This window comes from Aythya ferina (assembly GCF_964211825.1).
Source record: "Aythya ferina genome assembly, chromosome: 5".
NCBI classification, from domain to species: Eukaryota; Metazoa; Chordata; class Aves; order Anseriformes; family Anatidae; genus Aythya; species Aythya ferina.
Genome location: NC_140301.1, coordinates 27,538,181 through 27,565,114, shown reverse-complemented (window position 1 = coordinate 27,565,114; position 26,934 = coordinate 27,538,181). Strand labels below are relative to the sequence as shown.

Below are 26,934 nucleotides of genomic sequence, written 5' to 3'. Positions count from 1 at the left end.
AAAGCAGGGCTAGGTGGCTATTTCTTTTTTTCAGCCCTCTTTTTGATATGAAAACGTCTGTGCTTCCCACCTTAACTCCATTTCATGTAAGAATCATTTGCTAGCTGTTTAATACAAGTAGTACAGACGAAGAAATGCTGGTAAAGGTAGAGACACCACTCTGCTATTCCAAAATCACTGCTAAAATGTTATGTATTTATTATTATTCTATTATTTTTCCCCCCAGTTACTTCAAACTAAACATAAAATGTAAGAATCTATGTTATCTGTCACAACTTCTGCAACATTCCTTAAAAATTAAAGTGGAACAAAACTGGAGAAGTGAAAAAAAAATTTGTTCTTAGCAGATTACAGAACCATGCAGTAGAAATGAGAGAAATGAGCAGAAATAATTCTAATCAATACCACTAAGAATTCTACAATTACTGCAGCTGACAACATAATGAGCTTTTACTAACGCTACAATAACTAGGGAGCCCTGTCTCATAAAAATTTACCCTGTGTACTACACGTGTACTAACTTCTAGACTATTTACCTATACCAAAGAGGAGTCAGGCTACAGTTAGCATATTTCATACAAAACCGGTGTTGACCTTGGATTCTTTATAGTTTAAAAAACTATATAAAATAAGTATTTTAAGCAATAAAGTTTAGAACCAAAAACAGAAACAAAACCATCATTTTTGCTAAGTTTTGATTTAGTACCACAGGAAGAGAACCTATTATTTACAGATCCTCATCAGCGCACACAGAGAATGAAGCCACCAGCCAGAAACTAACGTTGTTTCCTAAGAACTTGCCTGGTCTCGTTGGCAGTGCAATAATTTGGAGTCTTTACTCGCAATTTTACTTCTCCAAATAAATCATTTTGCAGTGCTTTAACTCTAAAGCATTTGGTACCGAGATTGAGATGTGAAACTCTTTTCTTTTGAGAACAACAGCAACATTGTCTATTGCTTCCTATCATTTGCTACCCTCCCTGAAGAATAAATATTGCCTATGGAACGCCAGTGAGATTCTGCCACGTATCTCTTCCAAACAATTTTAGATCTAAAACCATCAGTGTTGAAGATTCTAAAAAATCCCTCCTAAAATACACCTTCTACAGTACAAAGGATGGACTGCTGAGGATTTTCAAGAATACACCCATTACAAGAACTACAAAAAGTACTTCACTTTCTCTTAAGATTCTCTTACATAGTATCCTCACTGTCCAAGTAAATGATAAAGCATCGTTTTAACAACTGCTTTCAGATACTTATGCCATAACCTAAAAACTTATAGGGACAATTCTTCAGTGAGATAGATCCAGTGATGCAATTCATGCATCTAGAGCCTGACCGGTTGCTGATTGAGGTACACCTGGGTGATGTACTCATAGGAACTCAACAACTGAACAGATTTTGGAAACCAGTGACCAACTGTGCACTCTGTCTAATGATTTCCTATATACACTTTTTTTGTTGTTGTTTTTACTCTCCAAGATTCTCATGGACAGCATTAGATTAAAAAGTTTCTTAGAGAAGATGGACACTCTTAGTACAAACTTGTTTTGGTTCTAATGCTCTGTAATCCATAGAGTTATTTTAAGAATACATTCAGTAAATAACCTGTTATTTAACTTCAACATTTTGAACAGTAAGATATAAAGGCATAATTCAATTGTCTCATAAGAACTCTCAAAGATGGACTGTGGCTGTCTATCTCTTATCACCACATCAATTTAATGTTTAAAAAAGTACTTTTTTAGACAACTACAGCACAGAGCACTGAAATGAAAAACAACAGAATTCCTCACCTACTGTTAATGTTAAGAATTTTAAATATGAACATTATTTTTTTTCTTTGGAATTTGATTTTAACCAACAGTTTACAATGTTTACTATTGATAATAAGAAAACATAGCAATATAACAAGTAAAAAAATTGAGTATGTTTTCCTCTTATTTCACTATTCTTAGGATCTTTTCTATAAAGATGTTTGTATCCAAAACACTAGTTTCTTCCAGTTTTAAAAGATGGCACATTACCTTTCATACCATAGCTATATTTGTATATACAAATTCTGTCCTCCTACTTCCTAACTGCTCTTAAAACAAAGCTCTTGTAACGTAGGCTCCTTTTCATTAATATAGATACAGCAAAATTGTTTCTGAAAGTGCCTCCCTGCCCTTGCACTTAACTTCAGCTATTCTTGAAGTAGCAGACCATCAGGTGTGTAGCAATTTCTTTTTAATAAAACTCGCCATGGACAAACTTCTTCAGTAGACTGGTTTTTATACTAGCAGCATATAAGTGGATCACTGAGAAAAGTGATAGCTTTTAACAACCAGTAAGGCAGAGATTCTTAGGCACAGGCAAAAAATTAGTTCTTCCTCTGTATATTTAAAATGTAGATAAATCTGGACTCTTGCAGAAAAAGCTAAGCAGCTCACTACTACAGCAATGAGCTCACATACAGAGAGCAGCAACTACAAAATCACAGCTTTAAGAAGATTAACCTAAGACAAAAACAATCAGACAGCAGTATTTCAATATAATTTATGTGGATGATGAAAGGGTAATTCAGAATAACCTAGAAACTGCATGCACCTAAGCTCAGTTGCCCAGTACAGTGTCTGAATTAAATAAAAAAAAAAAAAAAAAAAAAAAAAGCTCATTTGTAAGGAAAACATCAAGGAAGAGAAATAAAGACACTAAATATTTCTGGTGAAAATATTAAGCTGTCTTAACAACATGGCAAGCTATTAATTGAGAAAAACCCAGAAGTTCCAGCTAGACTAGTAAGTCTACAAGAAACAAAACTCTCCAGAGACAAAGAAATCTAAAAGAGCTCTATATCCTTCTGTCCTTCTCATCCCAGGAACCACCAATGCTGAACAGCAGAAATTAGCAGAACTTGTATGTTATGTAGAAGAGTTGAAGAGAGACTATAGTTTTAGGGTTTTCTGTTCATGTATTAATTCTGTATAAATATGCATTAATTTGTTTCAGAGAAGTAACTAGTCAGCTCTTAGAACGGGCAAAAAGCCAGTCATTTTTTCCACTCTTGAAAAAGAAGCTTTAGCCCCAAAACTTAGCCTAAAAATAGGGCAATGTGTAGGTTTCACTTAGCTTTAGAATCAGCAAAATCTGCCACTTCAGTGATGTACATGATTGCAACACCACCCAAAACAAAGTTTATTTAAAAAATACTACAGTCTATATGCAAAAAGATTGAAAGAAAAACTCCAATTAAGGTTTACAAATATTTAGTAAAAGCAAACATGAAGGGTGGAAAAGATTATTAAGTGTTGCTACAATGTACAATCAGAATAGAAAAAAATAAATCAAGCAGAAGTTCAGGTGCAGTCTACCATAAAACTTTCAAACTATGATATCTGACTTGATCAAACACTGAAGTAAAGTGAAAGAAGTTCCAGCAAATTCAAAATCTAAAACTTGACTGGACACAGTTCAGCAACAGTCAATGAGGGATAGATGACTGGGTCACTTCCACATATAACTTCAGTGAATACATCAGTTTAATCACCTAAGAAAATTCATTAAGTTGAAGCCACAGATACTACCTTAACAAGGAATCAATTAGACACTGATTAGACATTATAACCATGTAAACACCATTTTCTAACCATTTTCTAAAGAACATTTTAAGAAAAGAGAATCCAGAGGATGCTGCATTCAAATCTTCCTAAATTTATTCAAAAGAATAAAAGAAAAAAATATAGGTTACAAAGTGTGATGCTCAGCAGTAATCCTACTAAAACAGTATTGTATTGGTTCTTAGATCTGTTCTGTGTACCAGTTTCCTTATTTTTTCAAGTGAAAGCTATTTACCCTAAGTAAAGAGGCAAAAGTAGAGAGAAACTAGAACTTACTCTGTCTCAATATACCTTCAGCAGAACTGTTACATGAGTTGTGACAGCAAAAGCCTTTGTCACTGATGTCACATGAACCAAAGGGCACGTATGTTCTTTAGCATTACATTTAACATCTGAGGCATTAGTGTCTAAAATTAAACAAATAGTTTTTTCAAACTGGATTCAGAAACAACATACAGACTTAACAGAAGTTGAATTCTAATTTGATACAAGTCACTAACAGACACATTGTTCTTAAAATAATGGAAAACTTCAACTGGAATTGAAAGCAGAGATTAAGTGGATTAGGATAGTAGAACACCTGGAAATCCCAAGAGTAACAAAATAATAATGTTTAAATCTATCTTTCTGAGAGCAAAAGACTTGTATTAATCAGGAATCTGTTTTCTTCAGAAACAACAGAAGGAATTAGTTGTTTAAATGCTACAATGCCGAGTTATCATCAGAGATGATACCTTTACAAAACAAAGAAAAATAAAAAAAAGCAAACTATAAAAATTTTAATGAAATTTAAATACATTATTGAAGTGAGGAGAAGGTATATGAAAAACACTTTTCTGCAAAATAATTTGCAGGATTTAGACAGTAGTTCAGGAAATGACTACTAGAAACGTTTTTTATCAGAGAGAGAAAGGAAGGAAAAGTCCAGTAAAAGAAAACAAAACTGAGATAACAGCCTGAAAACAGGAAATTTAGTTTTCCTGGAAAGAGAAATGCTATAAGCTGGAAAGACTTATAACTCTTCACAAGTGTTCTAGAAACTAACTTTTTGTTGAAAAGTGCACAGGATAAACCAAGAAATGTTTTAACAACAACAACAAGAATTGTTTCAGGGATTTGATAGATGTGATGCTATTCCCAGAGCTTTGTGTGCAGATTTTTGTTTCTTGAACCAAATCATAACTCTTTTATAACATAAAAACTATAATGTATTCTTTCAACTAAACATACATTTTTTAAAAATGATTAAAATATTTGTACTATAGCTTGATCACTATAGCTGGAAAACTGATTCACCGGGATATTTTACTGTGAAGCTGCCTGAGACTGCACTGCATCAATTTTCCAGTAGGTATAATTTTCAACTAAGAAAATTGCATAGACTCAAGGAAAAGCATAGTGTTTATTTTCCTTCAGCTTCTGGTGTTTGTCTGCATTTTGTTTAGTTTAAAATTTATACAACCTGAATATTACTTAAAAACTAGCAATTTTTTCATGGTAATATTAATTTAGATAAAATGAATTAATTGAAACGATACACCAGAGAATGACTTATGGTTCTTGGGATCAGAAATGAGTTCACAAACTGTCCAGCAGCCCTACAGTGCTAGGGTGAATATTCCTCCTCTCTTCTAATGACCCCACTTGCTGCCAGTTCTCAAACAACAGCCTAGGAAAGAAGCAAAACAAGGTCACACATAGTTAAAGCTTCCAGAAAGTGTTCTGCCACTGAGATCTGTTCTTCTAACCAGAACCCCCAGCAGTGTGAAGTTGGTGGGAAGTGAGAGACTGTGAGCCTGCTGTCTTTAAGAGTTTGCTAAACTGAGAAGAAAATCTGTTTGGAGAAACAAAGGAGAGTTGAGACGAGGGACAGCAGCAGAGCCTAGGACACTGTAAGGGAGTAAAGGCAGATGTGTCCTGAAGCTCCTCACAGCAGAAAGAAGCCTACCAGACATCGACAGGCCAATGTGACAGCTGGGAGAAGGTTCCTGTTGGCTCTTACTTGAACAATGCCTGCCACACTGGGAGCTGTTCTCCACAGTGGCAAGAAGGTGTTGGGAGCAAGCTGTGCTCTCACAGTATCTCTCAGATCCCAGAGCTAGTCTGGTACAAGCAAAAGAGGCTACTGAGTCAGGGAATGCTGACCTGAGGGTAAGGTCAGACATCAGTTAGTCTACTTAGGGTATCTCAGAAGATAGCAACATAATACTGTATATCATATAATAATCTATTGAGAGTTTAAAAGGTGAGGTTAAAGGCTATTATAATTAAGAATAGGAAGACTTTATGATGAAAACATGACAGGGTTCATTATAAGAGAATATTTACCCCAGTTCCGAATTAGTACTGGATTCAAAAGCATAATTCAAACCACATACATAATAAGCTAGAAACTGGCAGAACTAGGAAAGCAGAGGACAAGTGACTGGCATTAAAAGAAAAGAAGCAGGAAATCCTGCTTCCTACAATAAGCTCTGACACTGATTTATGGACCCTCACCGTGGACCTTACGCATGTAGACAAGACTTTGTTCTTAATCTGTGAAAAAGTGACAAAAAGGTTTCTGTAAGCTGGCAACTGAACATTCTCCCAGAACAGAAAGCTCAGCAGAGTAGGAAACAACTGGGACACATTGCAGTTTGGTAATCCCATACAGATCCAGTGGTGGTTTTTTTTTGTTTGTTTGTTTTTTTAAGATTAGCTACAACCTTGTGCTTTAAATAAGAAATATCCAAAATTTATTATTTAGATCCTTTGATCCACTATTTATTTGGTATAGCTCGACATTCAGCCCTTAATCTTTCTGAGCCTCAGTAACACTGTTTGTTGTTTTCTTCTTTTTTCTTTTCCCCCTTTTTTTTACCTACCTTCCATGGATTCTGCGAGATTACTATAGGCAATATTAGTGATTTGATTTAGTATTGAATTATTACTGAAATGGATACTTAACACAGTATTACTGAATAGTAATACACCTATCAAATGAGGTGATGAAGTAAAGATTAAGTAAGATTTGGGAGCCTTTTTTTTCTCTTTTTTCTCTCTCTCTCTTTTTTTTTTTTATCCTAAGAAGGGACAGGGATTTGTGTGAGCAAATCTATCAAAAAACTGGGTGCAGGTCCTGAGATCAGTTTTTTGGCTGGTATGTTGAACTGAATCAGACCATGAAGGAGCCAGACAATATTGTTTCCCCATTCCTTACATTTCTTCTTAAGTTTTCAGACTGATGCATATTTAGAAACAAAATCTAGGCAGGTGGGCAGGACAATGTGATAGAAATGCCAGGCATAAAAGCAAGTAGACAGGACAGCAAAAGAGCAAGTATCAGTGAGTAAGCAGACTCAAAGAGCAGCGAGGGGACACTATAATCAAGAAGCAGGTGAAAAGGCAGGAGGAAAATGCCAGACATTCAGCAAGTCGATAAAGCAGTACCACACAGCAGGTGTGCCAAGCAGCAGAAGAACAACTCCGCAAAGTCAGCAGATGCACTCAGCAGGAGGGTGATGTCAGGCATTGGAAGTGGGAGACGGGGCAGTGGAAAGCCGATGCCGACGTGTGATCGGATACAAGGGACAGGAAGGCGGCGACATGTGCCAGTCAACAGATGGACAGGGCAGCAGGTAGTCACTGTCGAGCAATTAGCTGGTCAAGAGGTAATGCCAGACAGTCAGGCAAAGGGCCAAGATTTTGGGAGGACAACGCCACACAGCCAGCAATAGAGAAAATAAGAGAGAGTAGTGAATGCCAGGCAGTCCCCAGACAGGCAAGGTAGCAGAAGACCAACGCCCATGGATAATCAGACGCAACTGTCAGCAAGGATAAAACATAAGCCTGTTAACTGACTGACAAGGAAGCAGGGTGACAGTGCTTTTTCAACAACTTAAGATACCATGAGTGAAACAGTCCCAAGAATCTAGATGCTCACCCTCTGGTAATATCATTAGATCAGAGCAAACCATGAAAATCCACAGAATAGCACACAAATGGAAACAGCAGATGAGTCTGACCCTAGCACTTGGGGAGGTCATGGGACCTTCCTATAAAACAAAAATATGAGAATCCACAAGAAAATCAAATGAATGGGAAAAATGTATCTAAAAACTGTTTCTGATGATGATTTAAAAAGCAAAAAAATACTAGCAAAGAATTAGTTTGGAAATGATTGGGTGGGATTGAAGATGTTGCTTACCCCTCTCTGGAGCCCACATAATGGGAATGTTGGGAATTTCTGCAGCAGAAAAACAGAAGAGAAAAGGGATTTCTGACTCCCAGTTCAAGGAAAGCATGTCAGTTTAGGACTGGGTAACCTCTTTGGGCAAAAAATAAGAATTCAGCTGAATCTTTGTCCATCCCCAGACACATGCCTTTACTGAGGTTTGCGAAAAATTTAAGAAGCCCACATTCACTTTTATCTCATGACATCCCACCCTTGTTCCCCAAAACCACACTTACCTCTAGCACAAGGTGTATAAGAGGGGAAAGGGGATGGTCCTGTGAGCTCATTCCCATATCCACTGCAAAATATCTTGTGAAGATGAACAGGAGTACCCGTTAGCCGATGACGGCCATTTGTGAGATAAACTGCACAAGTCATTAACTGTTACTCATCACTAGTGTAGGCTCGTGTTTGAATTTGGCTTAGATAAACCCGCACTAAAGAACAGTATTAGTCTTGTGAGTCTTGTGGGATAACCTTCTTCTGTGGCAAGAGTTGCAAAAGTCCAACACTTATCAACGCTTTTGCTGCACAGAGCACTCTGTTATTTAACATGGTTGTTCTTTTAAACAAACTAAACCATGTTACAGAAATGTTAGCTGTTACTCCATTTCAGAAACACATAATGAAGTCTGGAATGCAAGAACTGATAAAACAGCAATAACTAAGTTCAGTAATTTAACTCATCTGTCTTTTCAGTCATGGGTCTCTTTATTCATCTTCCATCACTAAAAGCCAACCAGCCAGGAACCAAACTTTACTATTTCTGTTCTCTTAAAGGTCTACACTATGTGTGTACGTATCCGCCTGTACGTTAACTTCTTATGCGAATGCTGAAAAATGACACCCATTTTGATCGAGCAATAACATGCATCAAGAAGCCAACTCTTCGCTTTCGTGCAAACTGAAGAGCCTTAGACACACCAAAGGAATGATTAGTTCTACTGTGCATTGCTGAATTAAGATTTAGAAAGGTCACAGAAACAGTATCCACACAAAATTGCTGTGTATTCATAAGCAACAAAGCTTTTAAGGAATACGGTACAGTAGTAAGAGGCTAAGCTGATGGAACGTTATTTATACTGATCCTCTGGGTATCAGCCATTCATTTTCCCTTCAGCTGAGTAAGGCACAGGAATAGTAGAAGATAATATAATTTCAATTTTAGAAACTGTGGTCACAGAACAGGAATCTCTTCCATATCCAAACTTCCCTGTATCAAAAACTATTTGGGCTTAGAGTGACAGGAAATTTAGGCAGAGGAGACTGAGATTTATGTTATATGATCAGTAAAAGTATAAACTAGCCAGGAGTAACACACCGTAAATGACTGAACAAGAGTAGATATGAATACTCCTAAGCACGAGATACTTACAGCACATACTAGCAGTTTTATCAGATCATATGATTTTGTGGCCAGCAGCAGCTAGAGTTAGCTGAACCGCATCAAGAACGAAATTGCTAGCATCTTCTCTCCAAAGGGAGATCTTTCAAGGCTCAATGAAAATGAACTATGACAAACTGATCTCAGTGAACCATCGTGGAAGAAAAAATGTACTTTTTACATCTAGTGAAAGTTCAAATACCGATATTAAGTAGTATATTGTACATTATGCTCCTCACTATTTGGTATTCACACTACAAAACAAGTGGGAAAAAGAATATATGCATGAAATACAAGATGAAATAACTGTGAATGGTCCAAACTACAGTTAAAAAGTAATTATTTTCTTTTCCATAAGACTTCCATACATGAGTGTGGCAATATATATGGACATTGTGTTTTTCTCTTCGAATACTTTCAATTAACACATTGCTAATGTTGTTCCATGTGGTAGGAATCTGCAGAAGCAGGCAAAGGAACAGTTATGATCCCAAGAATAACAGATGATACCAGCCACTTTCCAAGACTCTTCCAGTTTCTTCTTTAGTGGCTGAAAGTGCTCCTGCATAGCAGACAAGGAGCAAATGAGAAATTCTTTACTATTCAATAAGCATTAGTTTTAATGGTAAACTATTTTAATAAAGAATCATTTTGGTATTCTAGTGCACTTTTGCTAAAAGGACTAACTAACTTAACTTTTGATACATCTTAAATCCAAACTAGTATTTGTCTTCTAGTTATCATTTCTTTAAGATGCCTTCACACAGAAGACTTCCTCATGTTTTTATATATTATTGCCAATTTTCTCCATATTAAGCTGCTACTAAACTACTTGCAATAAAACATGACCAGAAAAAAATTACACATTAATGGTGAAAATTGCGTAATTACAAGCCTGACAATGTTTTCCAGATCATTTTGCCTTAGCCTGACGTTTAATTTTGTTCAGTTCCCTGTTACCTGTTGCAAAGAGATATTCTAACAGAAATGCCTAAAAGGCAGAAATTCCCAAGTTGGAAAAAAAAATCCCAAATTGGAAATCTCATTATGCAGAAGGCTTATGGCAGGCATTCTTTTCTCTCCCTTTTCTCTCCCAGTTACAGGAAGGAGTGCAAGTCCTATACACTGTGGCAGCTACACTGCTAATAGAAGCCAAGCCAGCTAATTTAAAATAACAGAACACATCTCTATGAGCTGTGGTCACTACAGTGCAGACAGTTAAATGTATTGGCAATGCCCATAGGAGAAGAACCTTTCCTTTCCTTTTGAAAAAAACGTAAATTATAATTGTATTGTTCTTTTGGATGTATTTTTGAAAGTATCTGGGATCACTGGGATATGAAACATTTGTCCACCCGCTTTCTTCCTACTGTCATTTTGAAATTACCTTGGAATAAAAAATACAATTGTAAAAATTAAAAGAGAAAAATTAGACTTCCTGGCTTGCTATTGTGTCTTGTTTCTCTATGAAGCACTGTAATCACCTACTGCGGTTTTATTACTGTTTTCTTTTTTTCAACAGTGCTTGCAAATATTTCATACATACCTGAAAGACAGAAAATGGAATTTCTATTTGCTATTTTCAGATCATTAAGGAAAACTAAAATAAAGCAAATAAAGGTTGATCCTCAAATAGGCAAAAAAATCCTGGAACGCTTGATAGGAAATCTGTTGGTATTATCTTTATGATGGTCAGACAGCTTTAGACAGAAGGTTAATAAACCAGTTAAAGACAATTGTGTAGCCATTAATTTTGGGATCCATTTGATTTGAATTATCTTCTCATTTAATACATATAGAACATAAGGTTAGAATCTTGCCTGACTTTCCACACGGGATAACTCATTAAATGTCATCCCTTACTTCTGTAAGGAATCCCATATAACTTGTGTTTTATAAGACATCTCTTCCACAATTGGTTTTGCTTTGGCAGGATTGAAACTCAGAGAATACAGCTCTTTCGGGGAAGGAACTTCTTCGTATGGTTAATTGTTCACTGTTAAAACAACTCACAAAACAAATCCAAACACACAAAAAAAATCTTCCAATATGATGATTTCCTTATTAGACTTTTCTGGTTTGAGCTTCTTATCACCAGCTATTGTTGCACATCTCTTCAGCAGACTAACAGAACCCTTGGTACATTATATTGTTATTTCTCAAAGAAAATATAGTGAATGCACTACAAAATAAGTTACTTCCCAATATTCTTTATGATAAACTAAACAGACTGGGTTGTATAACCCTCACAGAAAGCATCTCTTCTAGCCATCATATTTTTTGAGCTTTTTCTATAGCCAGTGTGATATTTGAAATGTTTAAAAAAGTGAATGTCAGAAAAAAATGCAGCTTTCCAATTTAGACACATCAATTCTGTATACAGACAAAAAAGTATCCCCTCTATTTCTTTTCCTTGTTTAATTCAATATCTTCATACTTGTCTATGTCTGGAAATGTAGACAGAAACAAGTTGAGAGACATACTCTCTTTTCATCCTGCATCTCAGCTGGATACACAGACAAGGAGACGTTCAAAACTGTCATTTATAGAACCAGAATATCAATTTATAAAGCTCTCTTTATTTATCAAAACTAGTATTCTTTAGGAATGCTTTTTCTTTGTATGTGTAAATTTCCACCTTTTTTTTTTGTGTGTGTGTGTGTGCGCATACCTTCTGTTATTTGAGTAAATAGAGCTGAAATGGGATCTGGCTTCCTTCCCTCCCACATTTCTCACTACAGCTGTCCTCGCAGCTCCCAGGTGTTTCCATGCAGTGACTGCAGTTGATGGTAGCACAACCAGACTCTTCAGTGGTGCTGGTGTATTACCAAGATTTCCTGAGAATTTCCTGAGATTTTCCCAGAAGAAAAGAGAAAGTGTACTTTTCAGCACTTCACAAGTCAGCTAAATCAGCTTGGAATTTCCCAGGACACAGGTACGTCTGTAAGCCGACAGTGTGCTGCATACTGCAAATAATCAGGATACTGCTGCTTCTCAAAGACACTGGTAATGGTTGTTTAGTGAAAAGTGTTCTGCAATTCAGTATAGCAGTTCTGTTTTTATAATGTCTTCCAAATCTGAGATTTAAAACCTAACTATAGAATTATTGGTTAAATGAATAGAGCACACAGACGTATTTGGATTTTTTGGAACACCCAATAGAGTGTTTCAAATTCTGAACTGATTATATTGAAAAATTAAATTAGGCTGAATAAAGACCTAATCATATAAGCTAGGAACTGTCTGGAGGTCTAATAAAAAAAGGGAACGATACCTTACAGAGTTGCTGATAAAATTCTAATAGCAGAATTCAGAAGTCTGTCACACAGTGGTCTATTCCATTGAAGTATATTTGTTGCCTAGTTGCATCTGGCAAGGTTTCATAATTCAGATCCTTTAGGAGCAAGCTAGGCTGAAAACATAATCTCCTAAGAAATATGGAGAACGATCGGTCTGATGGCAAGTTACAGGATCACTCATCACACATGCACAGCACACTTCGTTATACAATAGCTCTAACAAAGAAATCAGACTTAACAGGGAGTGAAATCTCCATTCAGAGACATGGAAAACTGCAGTGTTAACACAGACTACAAAAATAAATGCTGAAAAAGGTTTTAAAATTGGAGTTCGTACTGAATATTGAGGGTGAGAAACGGAAAGAACAGCCTGGATAATTAGAGGTTGTATGATTTCAGAGTACTCCCACCATAAAATGACTGATGTCACATATGAAATGAAGACTTCATTCCTCCTTATTATGGAGCCAGCCTGAAGTGACAGACAGGTTGTAGAAAGAGTTTCTTGTGGCCAGTGACAACATTAAGATATAATTGGCATGGCACTAAGAAGAGCTGAATACTATCGGAAAAAGAATGGAAGTGCTCCCATATCCACAAGGAACTCTACCAGAAATCTTGTTGGTCTGGAAAAGCACTACTTGAAGCAGGGAGGATAAAAATATCTACATGTTCTTCCTAGTTTAAGTTACCAAATATTAATTGGGAATTGTTATTTGAAATGTCTCAATGGATTTAAATTAAACTGAGGGGAACATATGAGTTGCTGTGAGAATATGGCTATGACTTCACAAATCCTGCTCTGTCACAAGCACCTTGTTCCATTAACTAAGTTGAAGGGTAAACAAACAGAAAGAAAACATGAAAATTGCGAACAGTATAGATGAGGAAGTTTGTAAACACTACTTGGGACAAAGAAATGCAAAGAAATAGACATTAAAACAGTCTGTAGAAATTAAATGGAATTTTAAAATGTGTAATTTGGAAAATCAATTAAAATATTTAAAGAAAATTTCACACCACATTCAAAGGAGAAACTCAGGAACCAGCAATAGTGAAAGATACCTTAGGGAATTAGGAAAAGTCAGGCAAAAGAAAATTTGCAATTGGTATTGATTATAAAAATGCTGTTGTGATTTTGAATTGAGTATATAAAAACTTTGCAACACTGCAGAATATAGACTTTCTTCTCTCTAGACACGACTTTTGTGTGACTAGGCTTGGAATGTTTTCTTCATTCTGAGCAGGCTTTTTATCAGAGAAAATGCTGACAAGTTGGAGGGAGTTCGTGAGGACATTTTTTTTAATGGACTTATGAACTTTGATGAAAGAATAAACAGGTATGCACATATCGTGAGATCAAATGAAAATGATTAAGTGTCCAAATATATTTAAAAGCAGCCTATAAATATTGAGGAATATAATCAGCAAAAGCTAAAAGGCACATTCATCATTTTTCCAGAGCAGAGGAAAAGAAGGAAGACTATGAGAAAACATCTGCCTGGGTTTGCATAATGGCAGAGCTCTTCTATGCCTCTTCTCCTGGAGTCTCGTCTCAAAATTTTAGGGCTGACAATTATCTGCAGCGTGGTTGAAGTATTTGTGAATTCACATAGCAACAGCTCAAGGATTTCTAGCATCAGTCTAGGCACAATAGGCTGATCCTTTTTTCTATTATCTAAGTACATAAAATTAGTTTTGTATGGAGCCACACAAGAGATGTAGGATAAGAAAACAGCCAGAAGACTGTTAAGAGGTAGGAAAATTAATTTTTTGGATGTATAATTTTGCAAAAGAATAAATATAAAAGTCAAGAAGATGGAAGATAAAAGACTTCACAGAGTGCCTGTATACATGAGATTTTTCCTTTCCTCCTTGTATTGACTGACAAGCAATAGAGAAAATGTGATTGATACAAACTTATTGCATTATTTAAATATGTTTTTAAAAGTTAATGTATATTTTCATTAATATCCTGTAAAAATGGTAACTGTCTAGCAATCCAGTGTGGTAGTTCCAAGGGGAAAATATCTGCATCTGGAAATACAAAATAAAACTTTCCCAAATAACTTAACTTGGGCAATATGTAATGGCTCAATCTCTATCCAGTGATGAGCAGACTGTATGAACATTCCCAGTGTGGACTTAAAACCCTCAAATTACAGGCAACATAAAGATGGTCAAAACCGTGGTTATATCTACAAAATCTAGCCTCTACTTTGGCTTTGGTCCAAATGAGAACTATCATGAACTGCCATAGTAGATGAAGAATTACAGCATTCATTTTTAACTTCTACAACAGTTTCCTTCAAATTCAGCCATCCACTGGCTGATTTTTTTTAATCTATTCACATTCATTTCATCACTCAAAGTCACATAGGCAAAAAGGTGAAGGATATTCACTCTGCTTAATTCAACTGACCCCCACTTCTCAAACCGTGAATCATGCAACACCTAACTTAAAAGCTTCTCCCCATCTACTCGCTAGTCGTATGCAATAAATTCAGGGATCAGAGAGAGCTAATCAAAGTCAGATAGCCTTCAAGCAATCTATTTTGTTATTTAAAAAATAAATCACACATCATTGAAACTACTGCAATAATCTAGTATGATTCAGTTATAGTGTTCAAAATGCAAAGTGAGTGGGGAAACCGAGTAATTTTTTTTTTTTTTAAAGAATTACAAATTTCTGAAAAAAATATTTATAAATAAATGCATTATACTACCACTTAATTTCAATTTAATCAATAGTGAATAAAAAAATAAATTAACCTTAACTATTTGGGCTGTAAATAGTTTCAGGAATCAACTTTATCTTGTACAGTACAATAGTGACTAAATATCTCTTCTCAAGAAAAAGCAGAAAACTGTCTTCTAATTGAAACTACAGGAACATTAAGGACTGAATCATTCCAGCTGAAATACGACCTGATGCACTACTATCCCTGCTCTCAGGAAGAACACTCAAATGTCTTCCAAAATTAGATTCAATTAATACTAGCTTTAAAATCGTGTTATAAAGATGACATTTCAATAGCACAATGTCACGACCAAATCATTTAATTACCAGTGCAGTAATGACAGGAGACCATGCTGTATGAACACCATACAAGTAAAATATTAAAAACAACTTCCTCCAACAACGCATTACTACAACAAGTTTTCCTGAAGGTTTGTTGTTGAACATTTTATGTTGACATAGTAATTTTTTCCATTTTGAGTTTTCTCTCTCCTTGACCCAAAACACATACAATATTTTACTTATGACACATATTGGCAAACTACTTTTCTTCCCTTCTGATGTTTGCTTGAATGATCTACTAAACCCTATATGGAATTGAAGAACAAACCTTATCATTGCCAGTTTGTAACAAAAACTGGGATTCAGTCTCTTCACCATGATTTTAGTCTTGTAAATTAAATGCATATTAAATGAGTGAAAATTGAGTTTAATAACGTCCTATATAAATTTATAAATTCTTTTTAATTAAAGTAATAATTGGAAAGGTAAAATGTTCTGTTATAACCAACTGAAGACTTACATACTGATTATGTTTATAAAGGATGCACTTGTCCTTCTGTGATTTTTTAAAATTATTTTTGTACCAACGTGTTTTTATTATTTGGCTAAAGAGACTTCAACAACAGTTAATTTTTAAAATGGGTCACTGTAACATCAAAACTAATCAAACAAATCATTACCACCTATATTAAATAATTAGTTCGAGTAACAGCAATGAATCAACATAAGGAAAGCACGAGGTATTTATGTGCCAAGTTCTCATTTGTTAATTCCTGGGCCCAAATGCTGCTTGAGAATCTATAGCTAATTTTTGGCACTGGCTGAAATATTTCCTCTGGCACTACTGCCTAGGTTTGATTTTGCATTAAGTTAATAAATCAGAAAAACAGAAACAGAAATTCTGCCTTCCTTTTGCATAGTGCTGGAATACAGCCTTCTAAATTATTATGTTACTTTGCAAGTAAGAGACCAATTAAACCAATGCATTTTTCACTTTTGTGTTGCTTTTGCAACATGAATCACCTGTAAATTCATCTTCACTAGCTAGTACTCTACAGTTACCTTATATTGTTCCCATTCTCTGAGAGATAGACCCTTATGTATACAATCTAAAATGATCAGAAATAATGTACAAGAGCATTTATTTACATTTTTTTTGTTCAGTTACACAAATGTTATATAGCAGATTAAAAATATTTTAAAATTCCTAATGAAAACAATAAAAAATGCAGTCATGGTTGACAGAACACATTGGTAGGTAAAAATGATTGTAGGTATGTTATAATTAAATCAACTCTTAAAGCGTAAGTAATTGAAAACTCACATGAACACTAAAGTGAAATCTAAATACGTTAAGTTATAGAAATAAACACATCAGGCACTCAGCCTTAATTCTGTCCTCTACTGAATATTAGCAAACCAAAAACAGGTATGTGATTTTAAAAGTTCAAATTAACCTAATTTGGAACGAAAAATACCAAGTACTCCAATAACAATCATCATTTCATATTACAACTCATGGCCCTGAGGCTGAGTTATTAGGTTAAGTTTCCTTTGCACTTTTTTTTTTTTTCCCCTTACCTTAGCTCCTGGTAAGTGTTTTGTAACCGAATTTACTGTGCAACGTTTACTGGTGCAGGTTACCTCCATCTCTGCCTGTTTAGCTTTTTTGATAGTGCAGTGTCAAGTGAAGCACCAGCAGCTTTGCACAAATGTTTTCTCCCCTACAATCTACTTCCCATGTTCTAACCTATAAAGCAATAGTTGTCAATGTAGTACCCTGCAAGGGAGAATTAAGAGAACTCTTTCGTCCCACTTTACTTGTGCAGAACACAACAAAAGAGACATGCATGTTTTTGCTTAGCAGTGCTGTTCTGCAGTGCGAAGGGAAATTATACCAAAATGCTGTTAGGACTCTGCTGTTTCCACTGGGACAGGAAATCCATTTTGCTATGTCACATTTTAGTCTGAAAATTGTTTCTGGTCAGAACCCAAAGTCAGACTAATTCTCTTGTGCTGTATTCCCTATTGCTTTTTCTGCTTCCAAGTTGTTTATCACCTGACCTGTTCTGAGATACTCCAAAGTAAAGTTACAGAGGAAATTTCAAAAAGAGTAACACCCCAACCCAAGATTCATACATTTCTACACCGAAGGGCATGTTTTTCTTATTCCAGGAGTATCTCACCTCTGGAGTCACATCGCGTGGTGCAAACCCTGTTCCTCCAGTTGTTAAAATCAAATTAAGTTCCTTTTCGTCACACCAATCTATCAGCGTCTCCTGAAAGAGAACATGAATGCTGTCAGATCTAACAAGTAATATATGGGACACGGTTGTCTCAGAAAGCACCTAAAGAATTGACATGACTTGAAAATAAACAGATATACATATAATAAATGAAGGGAATTCTGTAATCACTCATGGCATTTTTCACAAAGACTCTAAACGACTATTTATAACCAACTTACAGCAGAATAATACAAGTCATAGTATTTTTGGAAATGGAAACTGAAATTCTGTTCTTCATCTCTTGTTCTAAAATGGAGATCAAAAATTCATAGCTGTTCATTTATATTACTGTTTATTTTGATTCTAAGATATAAATATAATGCTTCAATACATGTTAATAAAGTATACGCATTTAATTCAGGTAATATGTTTGATAATTCTTACAGTAACTCTGGTTTCTGTGCTTGTTCTACTTTTCAACAGTCTGAAAAAAGCAAGAATCACATATTTGTAAGCTTGTCTGATAGAAGATGTAATAACACACCAGATACAGCAACCCATAAGTTGCTCCTTACAGTATAATCATATTTTATTTATTTCCTAGATCTGAATAGGACTGTATATGCTGATTCCAAAACTGGATTAAGAAAGCTTAAGAGATTTGTCATGTACATTCAATGACTTACAGTACTCTAGAACTCATGATACTAGAGATATGTTAAATTTGATTTGCATTCAGTTTTTTTAGATGACATTCTAAACTAGTTTTTAGACTGTGACAAAAATTCAACGTCAGCAGAAGATATATTTAGTCACAGTGTGATTATATCACTTATCCTTCACTCTACCGTGGGCAAGCACAGCAGCCTAATGTTCGTTTGGATCTCCAAATTCAGCAATGGGTTACACAAAGTATAACCATGTATTACACAGTAAAGTAACTATCTGCAGAAAACATACCAATTGCTTACTAATTCTATCAAAGAAAACACCTCTGAAAAAAGGTTAGGGCACATTTATGTTTCTGGATTATTATATTGAGGTGGAAAGAAATGTTTTGGTGACTGTGGACTAGAAGCTTATTATTTGACTCTTAAAAGTAGATCCAAGCAATTTACTGAGTAAAAGAACTTAAAATATTGCTGATGGTCATAAAATTGTCCATAATACTTTAAAAAGTGTTACTGATGTAGATTAATGCTCAGGGATATGTTCTGTGGGCTTAGAACTGCTAGGTAATTTCCAGTTAAGAGAAATCATATACAGTCATATAAATCACATACAGTATATGAGATGTCCAGTTAAGACACCACATATACACGTACATCTCATTTACAGTCTCTTTCAAATTGCAGGTAGAATAGACTTGTGCCTGCCTGCAAGACCCATCATGTAAAAATCCAAGGATTACTTGAAGTGGCAAAATGAAAGGTTCTATCTTTACTTCTCCCTCCTTTACTCATTCCTTCCACCTTCCCTCTTGCGTTACCTCATCCTTATTAAAATCATTTATGTCTTTTTACTACCCTCTTTTGGAAGATGGCACTATTCCCAGGAACACTAACTGACTGCAAATTTCAGGTTATATGAACATTTCAAATAAGCCTGAGAAATGAACATGCAAAATGTCTCAGACCAACACATAGATGAAGTATTAAGTCTGACTTTTATTTTGACTTACATAAAAAGAAGTAAATTGCAGTAGTAAAAAGCATTTTTAATCTTAAAATCGTTTGTTTCAATAACACAGATATGCATCAGAAAAGTTTCTTTTTAAACAGGTGACATCTCCTCTGAGCTATTATATCATCTACAGACATATTTATCTTGGCTTCCAACAGCAACAAATTTCAGAAAGCATTTGAGAGAGGTTTAGTGTAGAAATGTTGTTTGGCAAAGTAAGAGCATGACATTGTATATATATTTTTAAATTACCATTATCAAGAAAAAATTGTCAGCATAAAAGAATATATATATATATATATTTTTTTTTTTTTTATGAAGCATTTATCTTTAGATAAAATAAAACCTGCCAAACTCCAAGTGGTTTTAAAGAGAAAATAAATCCTTCATCTGTTCTGATTTTGCTACATCTCACTAATACTCTAGTTAAAAGAGAAAAAAGAAATGTCACATGATAGCATACAAGAAGCTAAAGGGATTATTACACACCTTAACTCTTCACAGAAATTGAGCGTATAATTGATATTATTATAATACATACATGTATTTTTTTTATCAAATTCTAGTTATAGTGAAGAAACAGAAACTTTCAGTAAAAAAAAACTTTGATTATGAAGCAAAAAGTTTGGGTTTCATTGCATTTTAGAACGTGTACCTCCTTGGTCTTTTAAAAATATCTGAGACTAATTTGGTTTATTTACTTTCTCTCTAGCCCACAAAACTCTATCCCAAAAAACATTCTCATTTACATTTTAACTATCTAAAAAAAGGAAACACCATCCTGACCAACTGGGGAAGAAAGGCCACTAGTTTTCACTTTGCAGCTGCTAGCAGTTGAGCAGTATTTGCTGTTGGCTTTGAACAGACTGGAATTTACTGTCTCTTCAAATGAGAATTCCTCCAGACAAGGAACCTTATACTTGTCTTGACAGATGCTATACAAATAAAATGATTATATAACATTTCAACAACAGAAAATTTCATTAAATAATCTTTGTGCAACTACCTCTTCTTTTATTGTTTCATCGATGATAAACTTTCAAGACAAAATGAGACTGGGTCAACAGTTTATGTAAATCATTGTCATTCCATTCAAGTCAATGGCATTATGATGATGGATAGAAAATACAGCATCTGGCTCCGAAAACAGTACTATAAAATTACTAATAAATTAAAACAAGACAGAACAAAACTACAGACCTAAAAACACAATCAACCAACCAACCAAAAAAGTATTTTAATATTCTAAATTATGCTTTATCAATTATTTCCTCCTGACAAGGCAGACAGGAAGAAAATTAAGTCGTTACAATTTGCTCTTCTAGACACTTTTAACTTCAGAAATACACTTTTGTATTTCTAACCTGTTCAGATTTCATCAAAGTCCTAGAGTCATTACATAATTAAATTTTCCTCCTCCAAAGAAATGGAATTTCAGCCCATTTGTTCCTTAAGCTTTGAATTAGATCTGGCGCCCTGTTCTATCTACCTATTTGATTTTCATTTAAATAAACAAGAAACCCTTAGGCCTAACAGACAATTTATTTCCATCCCTTGCTCCAAAGATCTCTTGTTTAAATCACTCTTTCCCTCTCCCAGCCTGGAACTACTCACTGGACTTAGGTGTTGCCCAAACCTGGAATCATGGAATTGTTTCAGTTGTAACACTGCTCATCAAACTTTGCTTGTTGCCCGTGGCACCACACGTAAGCTAATATTACCTGTCATTTCAGACAACAAATGGCTTTACCACTTCCAGACATATATCTTTCAGTGGAGATAACTTCAGTATCTCACTGTCCAAGATGGTACAATGGTAATGGTTAGCAAAGCGAATTATTTTTTTTCCTCCATAAATCCATTCACGCACCACCTTCTAATCTCTGCAGATAAGTGAACAGAACAAACAAATAGGGATTACAGAGGCCCTATGGGAAAATTCTGTATTTCTCTAGCATAGAACTGAAAACCACCTGATTTGTAAAATTATGTAACTTAAATATTTACAAATAAACCCTGTTTATTCTGGAAGAGTATGTTTCAAAATGCAAGCAGACTAGGATCTCATAACAACCTTTACTTGGTCATGTGGCTTCATCTACTCCAGACTCCAACTCATGAAAGGTTAACCCTGATATTATATCATAAGAGAGTATACCACATTAATCCGAAATTCACATTATAAGACACAAATACAAAGCAGAAGAATAAAGAAAAGGTAAAAGTTGGGTTAAAAGAACATCAATATTTTTTGTTAAGGCATTGCAATCTTCTCTATTCAGCTGACCATGGCTTCTTCACTGATTTGTAAGGGAAAATTCAAGTACTAAGTACTAAGGACATAGACCATAAATATCCATAAAGCAAGGGAACTGTAGGAAAGATAAAGAGCTGAGTTCAACAACCAGTTTGAAATAGAGGGAAGGCCTTAGAAATATTCACCTATTCTTGGAATCAATGTTGTACTTTCTGCCTTATTTCTTGTGAAGGTTCTATTTCTTATGCTCACAACTTTTCTCTTACTGCTTGAAAGCTTCATTAAAACACAGAGGCATGAAGATACCCCTGTGTGTGGAGCAACAACTTTGCAAATAATCACTCTCAAAATGATTTAAGAATGTCAGAAAATGAAATACTAAAATACCAGGAAAATACACTACACATTTTCTGGTACCTCCACCTCCTCTTTCTTTCCCCCACTAATAACAGGCATGAAGTAACAGAAATGTTAGGACTGTGTTCCCAGTGTAATTACTGTAGTCAGAGACTTGGATGAAAACCAAGTACATACCTCAATGTCTGTAAATATGGCTTTTTGTCTTTTGAGATTTTGCTGAACGCAGTAGCCTTTTGAAAATTCTTCAAATATATTTGCAGTTTTCAGCATCACAGTTACTTTACATTGTTGTTTTTCTAAATGCTGCTTTCCAAATACTAAGCTAATGTTAAATAGAAAGTCATAAAAATGCAACTATTCTGAAATGCAAAACTAAAAGAAGAAAGTCATAAAAGTGTACTCTATAAATGGTTTACTTTCTTAAATGGAAATTTAATTATAGGCACTTTCCATCTGAAATAAATTGCACCTATCAAAAATTCAAGGTTCAACATATCTATGCAGCCTGTAATGTAACCTTTTTTAAAAAAGTACTTCTTATCTTCTAAAAGCTACTATTCGTGATAATTATTCCTAAAATAGGGGGAAAAAAAGTCGGCACCAAAGTGCAATGCTCAGCAGAGTGCACCTAAGCAAGTGGGTAGGGAAAGTAAAGCAAAGAGACGTGCAACCACTGAAGTGTTTGCCCATCTAATGACCAGTACTGCATGAAAAAATAAATCTAACTATTTCACTGGAGAAAGGTAAAGACACTACAGGCCACAATGTTGACCCCGGAAGAAGACACTTAAAACTGCACTTTTATTTTGTACTTTGCTCTCAGAAAGGAGAGATACTTAATTTAAACTAACTACAGTGAGACATTAGTCATACTACAAATAAGAAAAATTGTGCTTTTATTTCATGGTTTATCAGATTGAATTACAATCTAGAAGGCAGTCTAGATCATATGCAAGGCATCAATCTACATATGTGGCAAAGCACAAGAATTACTTGCTTCCTTCTGTAAGAAAATCTGTTCCTGTCTACTGTTGATACCACTGGTATCCTCCTAGAGTGGATGATGAGTTCTTGAAATGACAGCTTCTCATTGGAAAGGATCTGTCAACTCCAGCATAACAGTCTTCCTCAGATGCCTTGAGGAGGGGATGGAACTTACAGCTGTCAGAAGAGTCTGAATTAGGTATTTTCCAAACATATCTCTACCTTGAAGCAACTTTCCTGTCCACTCTGAATTTGGCAGATATATACAAGATAGGTATGTGGGCATATATGCACATGTTTATATAATAAAAATATACTAGCAAAAGCACCAAAATTAAATGTGTCTTATTTCTGTCATATGTAAAAGACCTCTCACTAAAATATGTTTATTTTCTAAGGTAAGTATTACTGTAGTTATAAAAACTCAAGTGCCTTTCTTAAGAATCTATTTGAAACCACTTAAAAATTAAATAAAAGAGAAACATAATGCCTCCTCACCAGTATTACTTTTCCTTCCTCTGGTCATTCCTGTAACAATAAAACTAAAATAGCAATTGGAATAAAAAGAAAAGGGAAGAAAGCATAAAACAACTAAAGTAATCCAAAACTGCTCACTAATATTAGTCAATCCGAAATTTTATCTCTTCAAAATCTATTAAAGCAGCACTTCAAAGACCTATTATCACAAGATATAAATGGTTGGCTTTGGAGCCATAAACCTCAGGTTAATTGTGCAGAACAATGTGTTTTTTCCACAGTTTCTTCCCATTTGCTTATATTCATGTTCATCTAAGATTAAGACTGTTTACTTTTGATTTGGTTCCCAGTATTCAAAAAGGGAGCTTGACATTAAACAAGTAAGTAATGTCCTATAACTTGAGTTCTTTACAATATTTTCCCTACATGTATCCATATACAGAGTTCATAAGTTTCACCAATCTTTGCTGGTTGTAACCAAGCCCCAGTAACCTACATCTTAATCTTACTAAAGACACAGAAATGGTAAAGCTGCAGAAAACCCACTAAGTTTCTTTGAGCTGCCAAGAAAAAGAATCATGCTAAGGAATCAGTAAAAATGTGAGGGTCAGACAAAGGCAATCTGTCTTAGAGAACTCCAAAAGTAAAGATGTGAGAATCATATTTCCATAATAGCCCTTCACTCATATAGATTCGCTTCATTTCATAGAAAATTGTACTTGAAAAAAGCACTCACAGAAATTGCATGCGCATATTTGCACACAGGGAGAATCTACATCAACGATTTAAACCAGGGTATACCCTGTATTGACTTGTGCTGTTTAATGGGCAGTAAGTGCAGGGGATTAAAAAACCTCCACAAGGGTTCTGTGATTAACACAAGGAACCCAGCTGTGGGAAAAAAACAAAAAAAAACAAAAAAAACCATTTAAATTGGAAGGTTTGTTTTTGTGCAACTATTCAGTTTTAAACAATTAATTACTTGCAAAAATATCTTACGGAATCTTATGGAACACAGTTTAGTTTCTAGTTTCATTTTCTAACAGTAAATACAATCTTCTGTGTTACTTCATACACCTAGATACAATTGTTCAAGATTTTTTTTTTACCTTTTGCTTTTATGATAATATTCCGAGTTATGCATTTCTCTTTTTTATTGTAGCCCTCAATGGAAATGGCAAATTGAACAGAGTGATAATATTCAGCTACCTAAAATATTTGGATCTGAGGACAAAGACCAGAGAGGAAAACTTCACAGAGACAGGGAAATACTTCAGTGTAATGCAGTGTCTGGTGTAACTTCCCCCCAGTGTGTGTTGTTCATGCATATCATCCACAGAGTCAATGAATGAAATTGTTTTTTAAAAATATCTATCGTTTACCTGTGAAAATACAGTAAAGAAAATTTACCTACCAATAGCTGCTGTACTTTGAGATATTTAGTCCATACATATATTCTAAGAGTGGGTGAGCTTGTGGCCTGCCTTGGAGTGTCCTGGGAGGTGCGTTCTAGCTCCTCCCCTCGTCCTGCTTGATGCATGAAAGTTAGGGCAGAGTGCATCCGCCACCACTTCAGTTCCTCTTAAATGCACAATCAAACCTGAAAGAGATTCAGAAAGAGGGGAAAGGCAGGTAGGAGACTAATGTACATGCAGACTGTATCTCTCAAAGAACGCCAGTTACTGACCAGTAACCTTTCTTCTTTGAGTCTGCATGTACATTCCCAGCAATGACGCCCTCTGAACAGTTCCCTTTGCCTTTTACCACCCAGGAGAAGGTCTGAGGACTCCCACAGACAACGGCAGCAGCACTCTGCTGAAGGCTGGGACAGCCCTGCGTGCTATTACACTAACATGCTGCTGGGGGGAAGCAAAGGCAGAACTCCAGGTGGCCTCATGGCAAACGTCCAAAAACCATGCAATACAGACACTGAGTTTGCCCAGGGATCCAGTGGAATTTGTTTTGGCCATGGAGGGAACTCCACGTCACAATTCCACACATAATCAGAAAACCATTTGAACAACTGCTGTGTGATGTCAGTTGAACTTTCAGATATTCCCACAGTGCAACAAGTAAACAAAGACTTAGACCTGTGAAGAGAGACAATAGAGGGCCCTTATGAAATCAAGAAAGTGAAGTATAAAATTCAATCAAAGAAGCATAAGACCTGGGAATGAGTACTTGAAGACTCACTGCCTGGCTACACTGGTACCACTTCAAGAAGGAATTTTGGATGACTGAAGAAAATATACTCCACTGTTATAAAGGTACAGAGTATGTAAAACGGCAGCCATAAGGATCTATAAGATCATAAGAAGATTTCAGCAGCAGCCGAGGCAACAGTCACCAGATGTGCATTTCAAAGATGCAGGCAGAATAAATAAAAATTTAGGAGCTTAATATGAGAGAAGGAATGACTATAATGCAGTGGTTTTCCAATGCCATTGAATCATAAACTTTTTAATGTGTTCTGATCAGCTCTTTTAGGAAACTCTGAGTTGTGAGGTGTGAAAATGTACTCAATCACCAAGAGCCATCCAGTAGCCTTACCACATAACAAAAAGACATCTGTGTTCATCTTTTTGAAGTAATGTAAAATAAAAAAAATATTTGTAGAGAACCCTAAATGTTGTGTGTGATTTGATGGAGAAAGGATTCATGTACAAGTCAGGTCACTATGTGTGAGTATACTAAGATATTTTTCTCAAAAATAATTACTACCACAGATGAATAGGGAATAAATTATGGAGTACCATTTTTAGATGGTAAATGATTTTCCAGGTCTAACAATCAATGCTAGTTTTAGCCTCCAGAAAACAATAAAACATCTGTAAGAAGACCCTTCTTCCAAAACTAAGCAGAGTTTTTTATCTCTCCAGATATGAGGAAGGTAAGGACATGCTGCTCTGATACATTCTTGTGATAGGGATATGTGAACAAGGAATAGAGAGAAGTATATGAAAGAGGAAAGAAGACTGGAGTAATTCTGGAACTGATCAGATGGTCTGCACTTCTCCATTATCTGTTGACTAGGAGTAATCATAGGAATAATGCAAATGATTCTCAAAAAGGACAGGGAAAGGATAAAAATCAATTGAGATTCACTGACTGTTCTTAATGCAAACAACAGGCTGACTGCTGGTGAAGGCAATGAAAAATAAATACCTGTGATTATTACAGAAAAAGTCTTTTCCTACAAGTCCATGCTTTTTTCTTACAGAGATAGAGAATAATAGAAGATTAACAGAACGCACTAGTAATAGTAATAGGCTGCCTTGCTGATTAGGATATTGTTTATTCCTGAACTCTAGAGTACTAGCATCTAAAGACTAAAATGTAGTGAGAGAACCTTTGGGCATCTTAAAGACAATTTCTTTCTGAACAAAAAGGCCACTCTCTCAAAGGGAGACCTTTTCAGGATT

General features: G+C 35.3%; 1 protein-coding gene across 19 annotated transcripts in view; it reads right to left on the bottom strand.

Moving 5' to 3' along the window:
- Window positions 1–26,934, bottom strand: part of GPHN (gephyrin) — a 279,302-nt gene that overhangs the window by 123,767 nt on the left and 128,601 nt on the right. For 11 of the 19 annotated variants that reach the window (XM_084521331.1, XM_084521346.1, XM_084521348.1 and 8 more), the window contains 2 exons: window positions 17,710–17,802; window positions 7,792–7,830 (listed from right to left, as the gene is read on the bottom strand). In XM_084521331.1, coding sequence (XP_084377457.1) covers window positions 7,792–7,830; window positions 17,710–17,802 — 132 coding nt within the window. Of the gene's footprint in view, window positions 1–7,791; window positions 7,831–17,709; window positions 17,803–24,926; window positions 25,113–26,934 lie in introns of all 19 variants that reach the window. The other 8 variants (XM_084521342.1, XM_084521336.1, XM_084521334.1 and 5 more) reach the window with 3 other exon arrangements.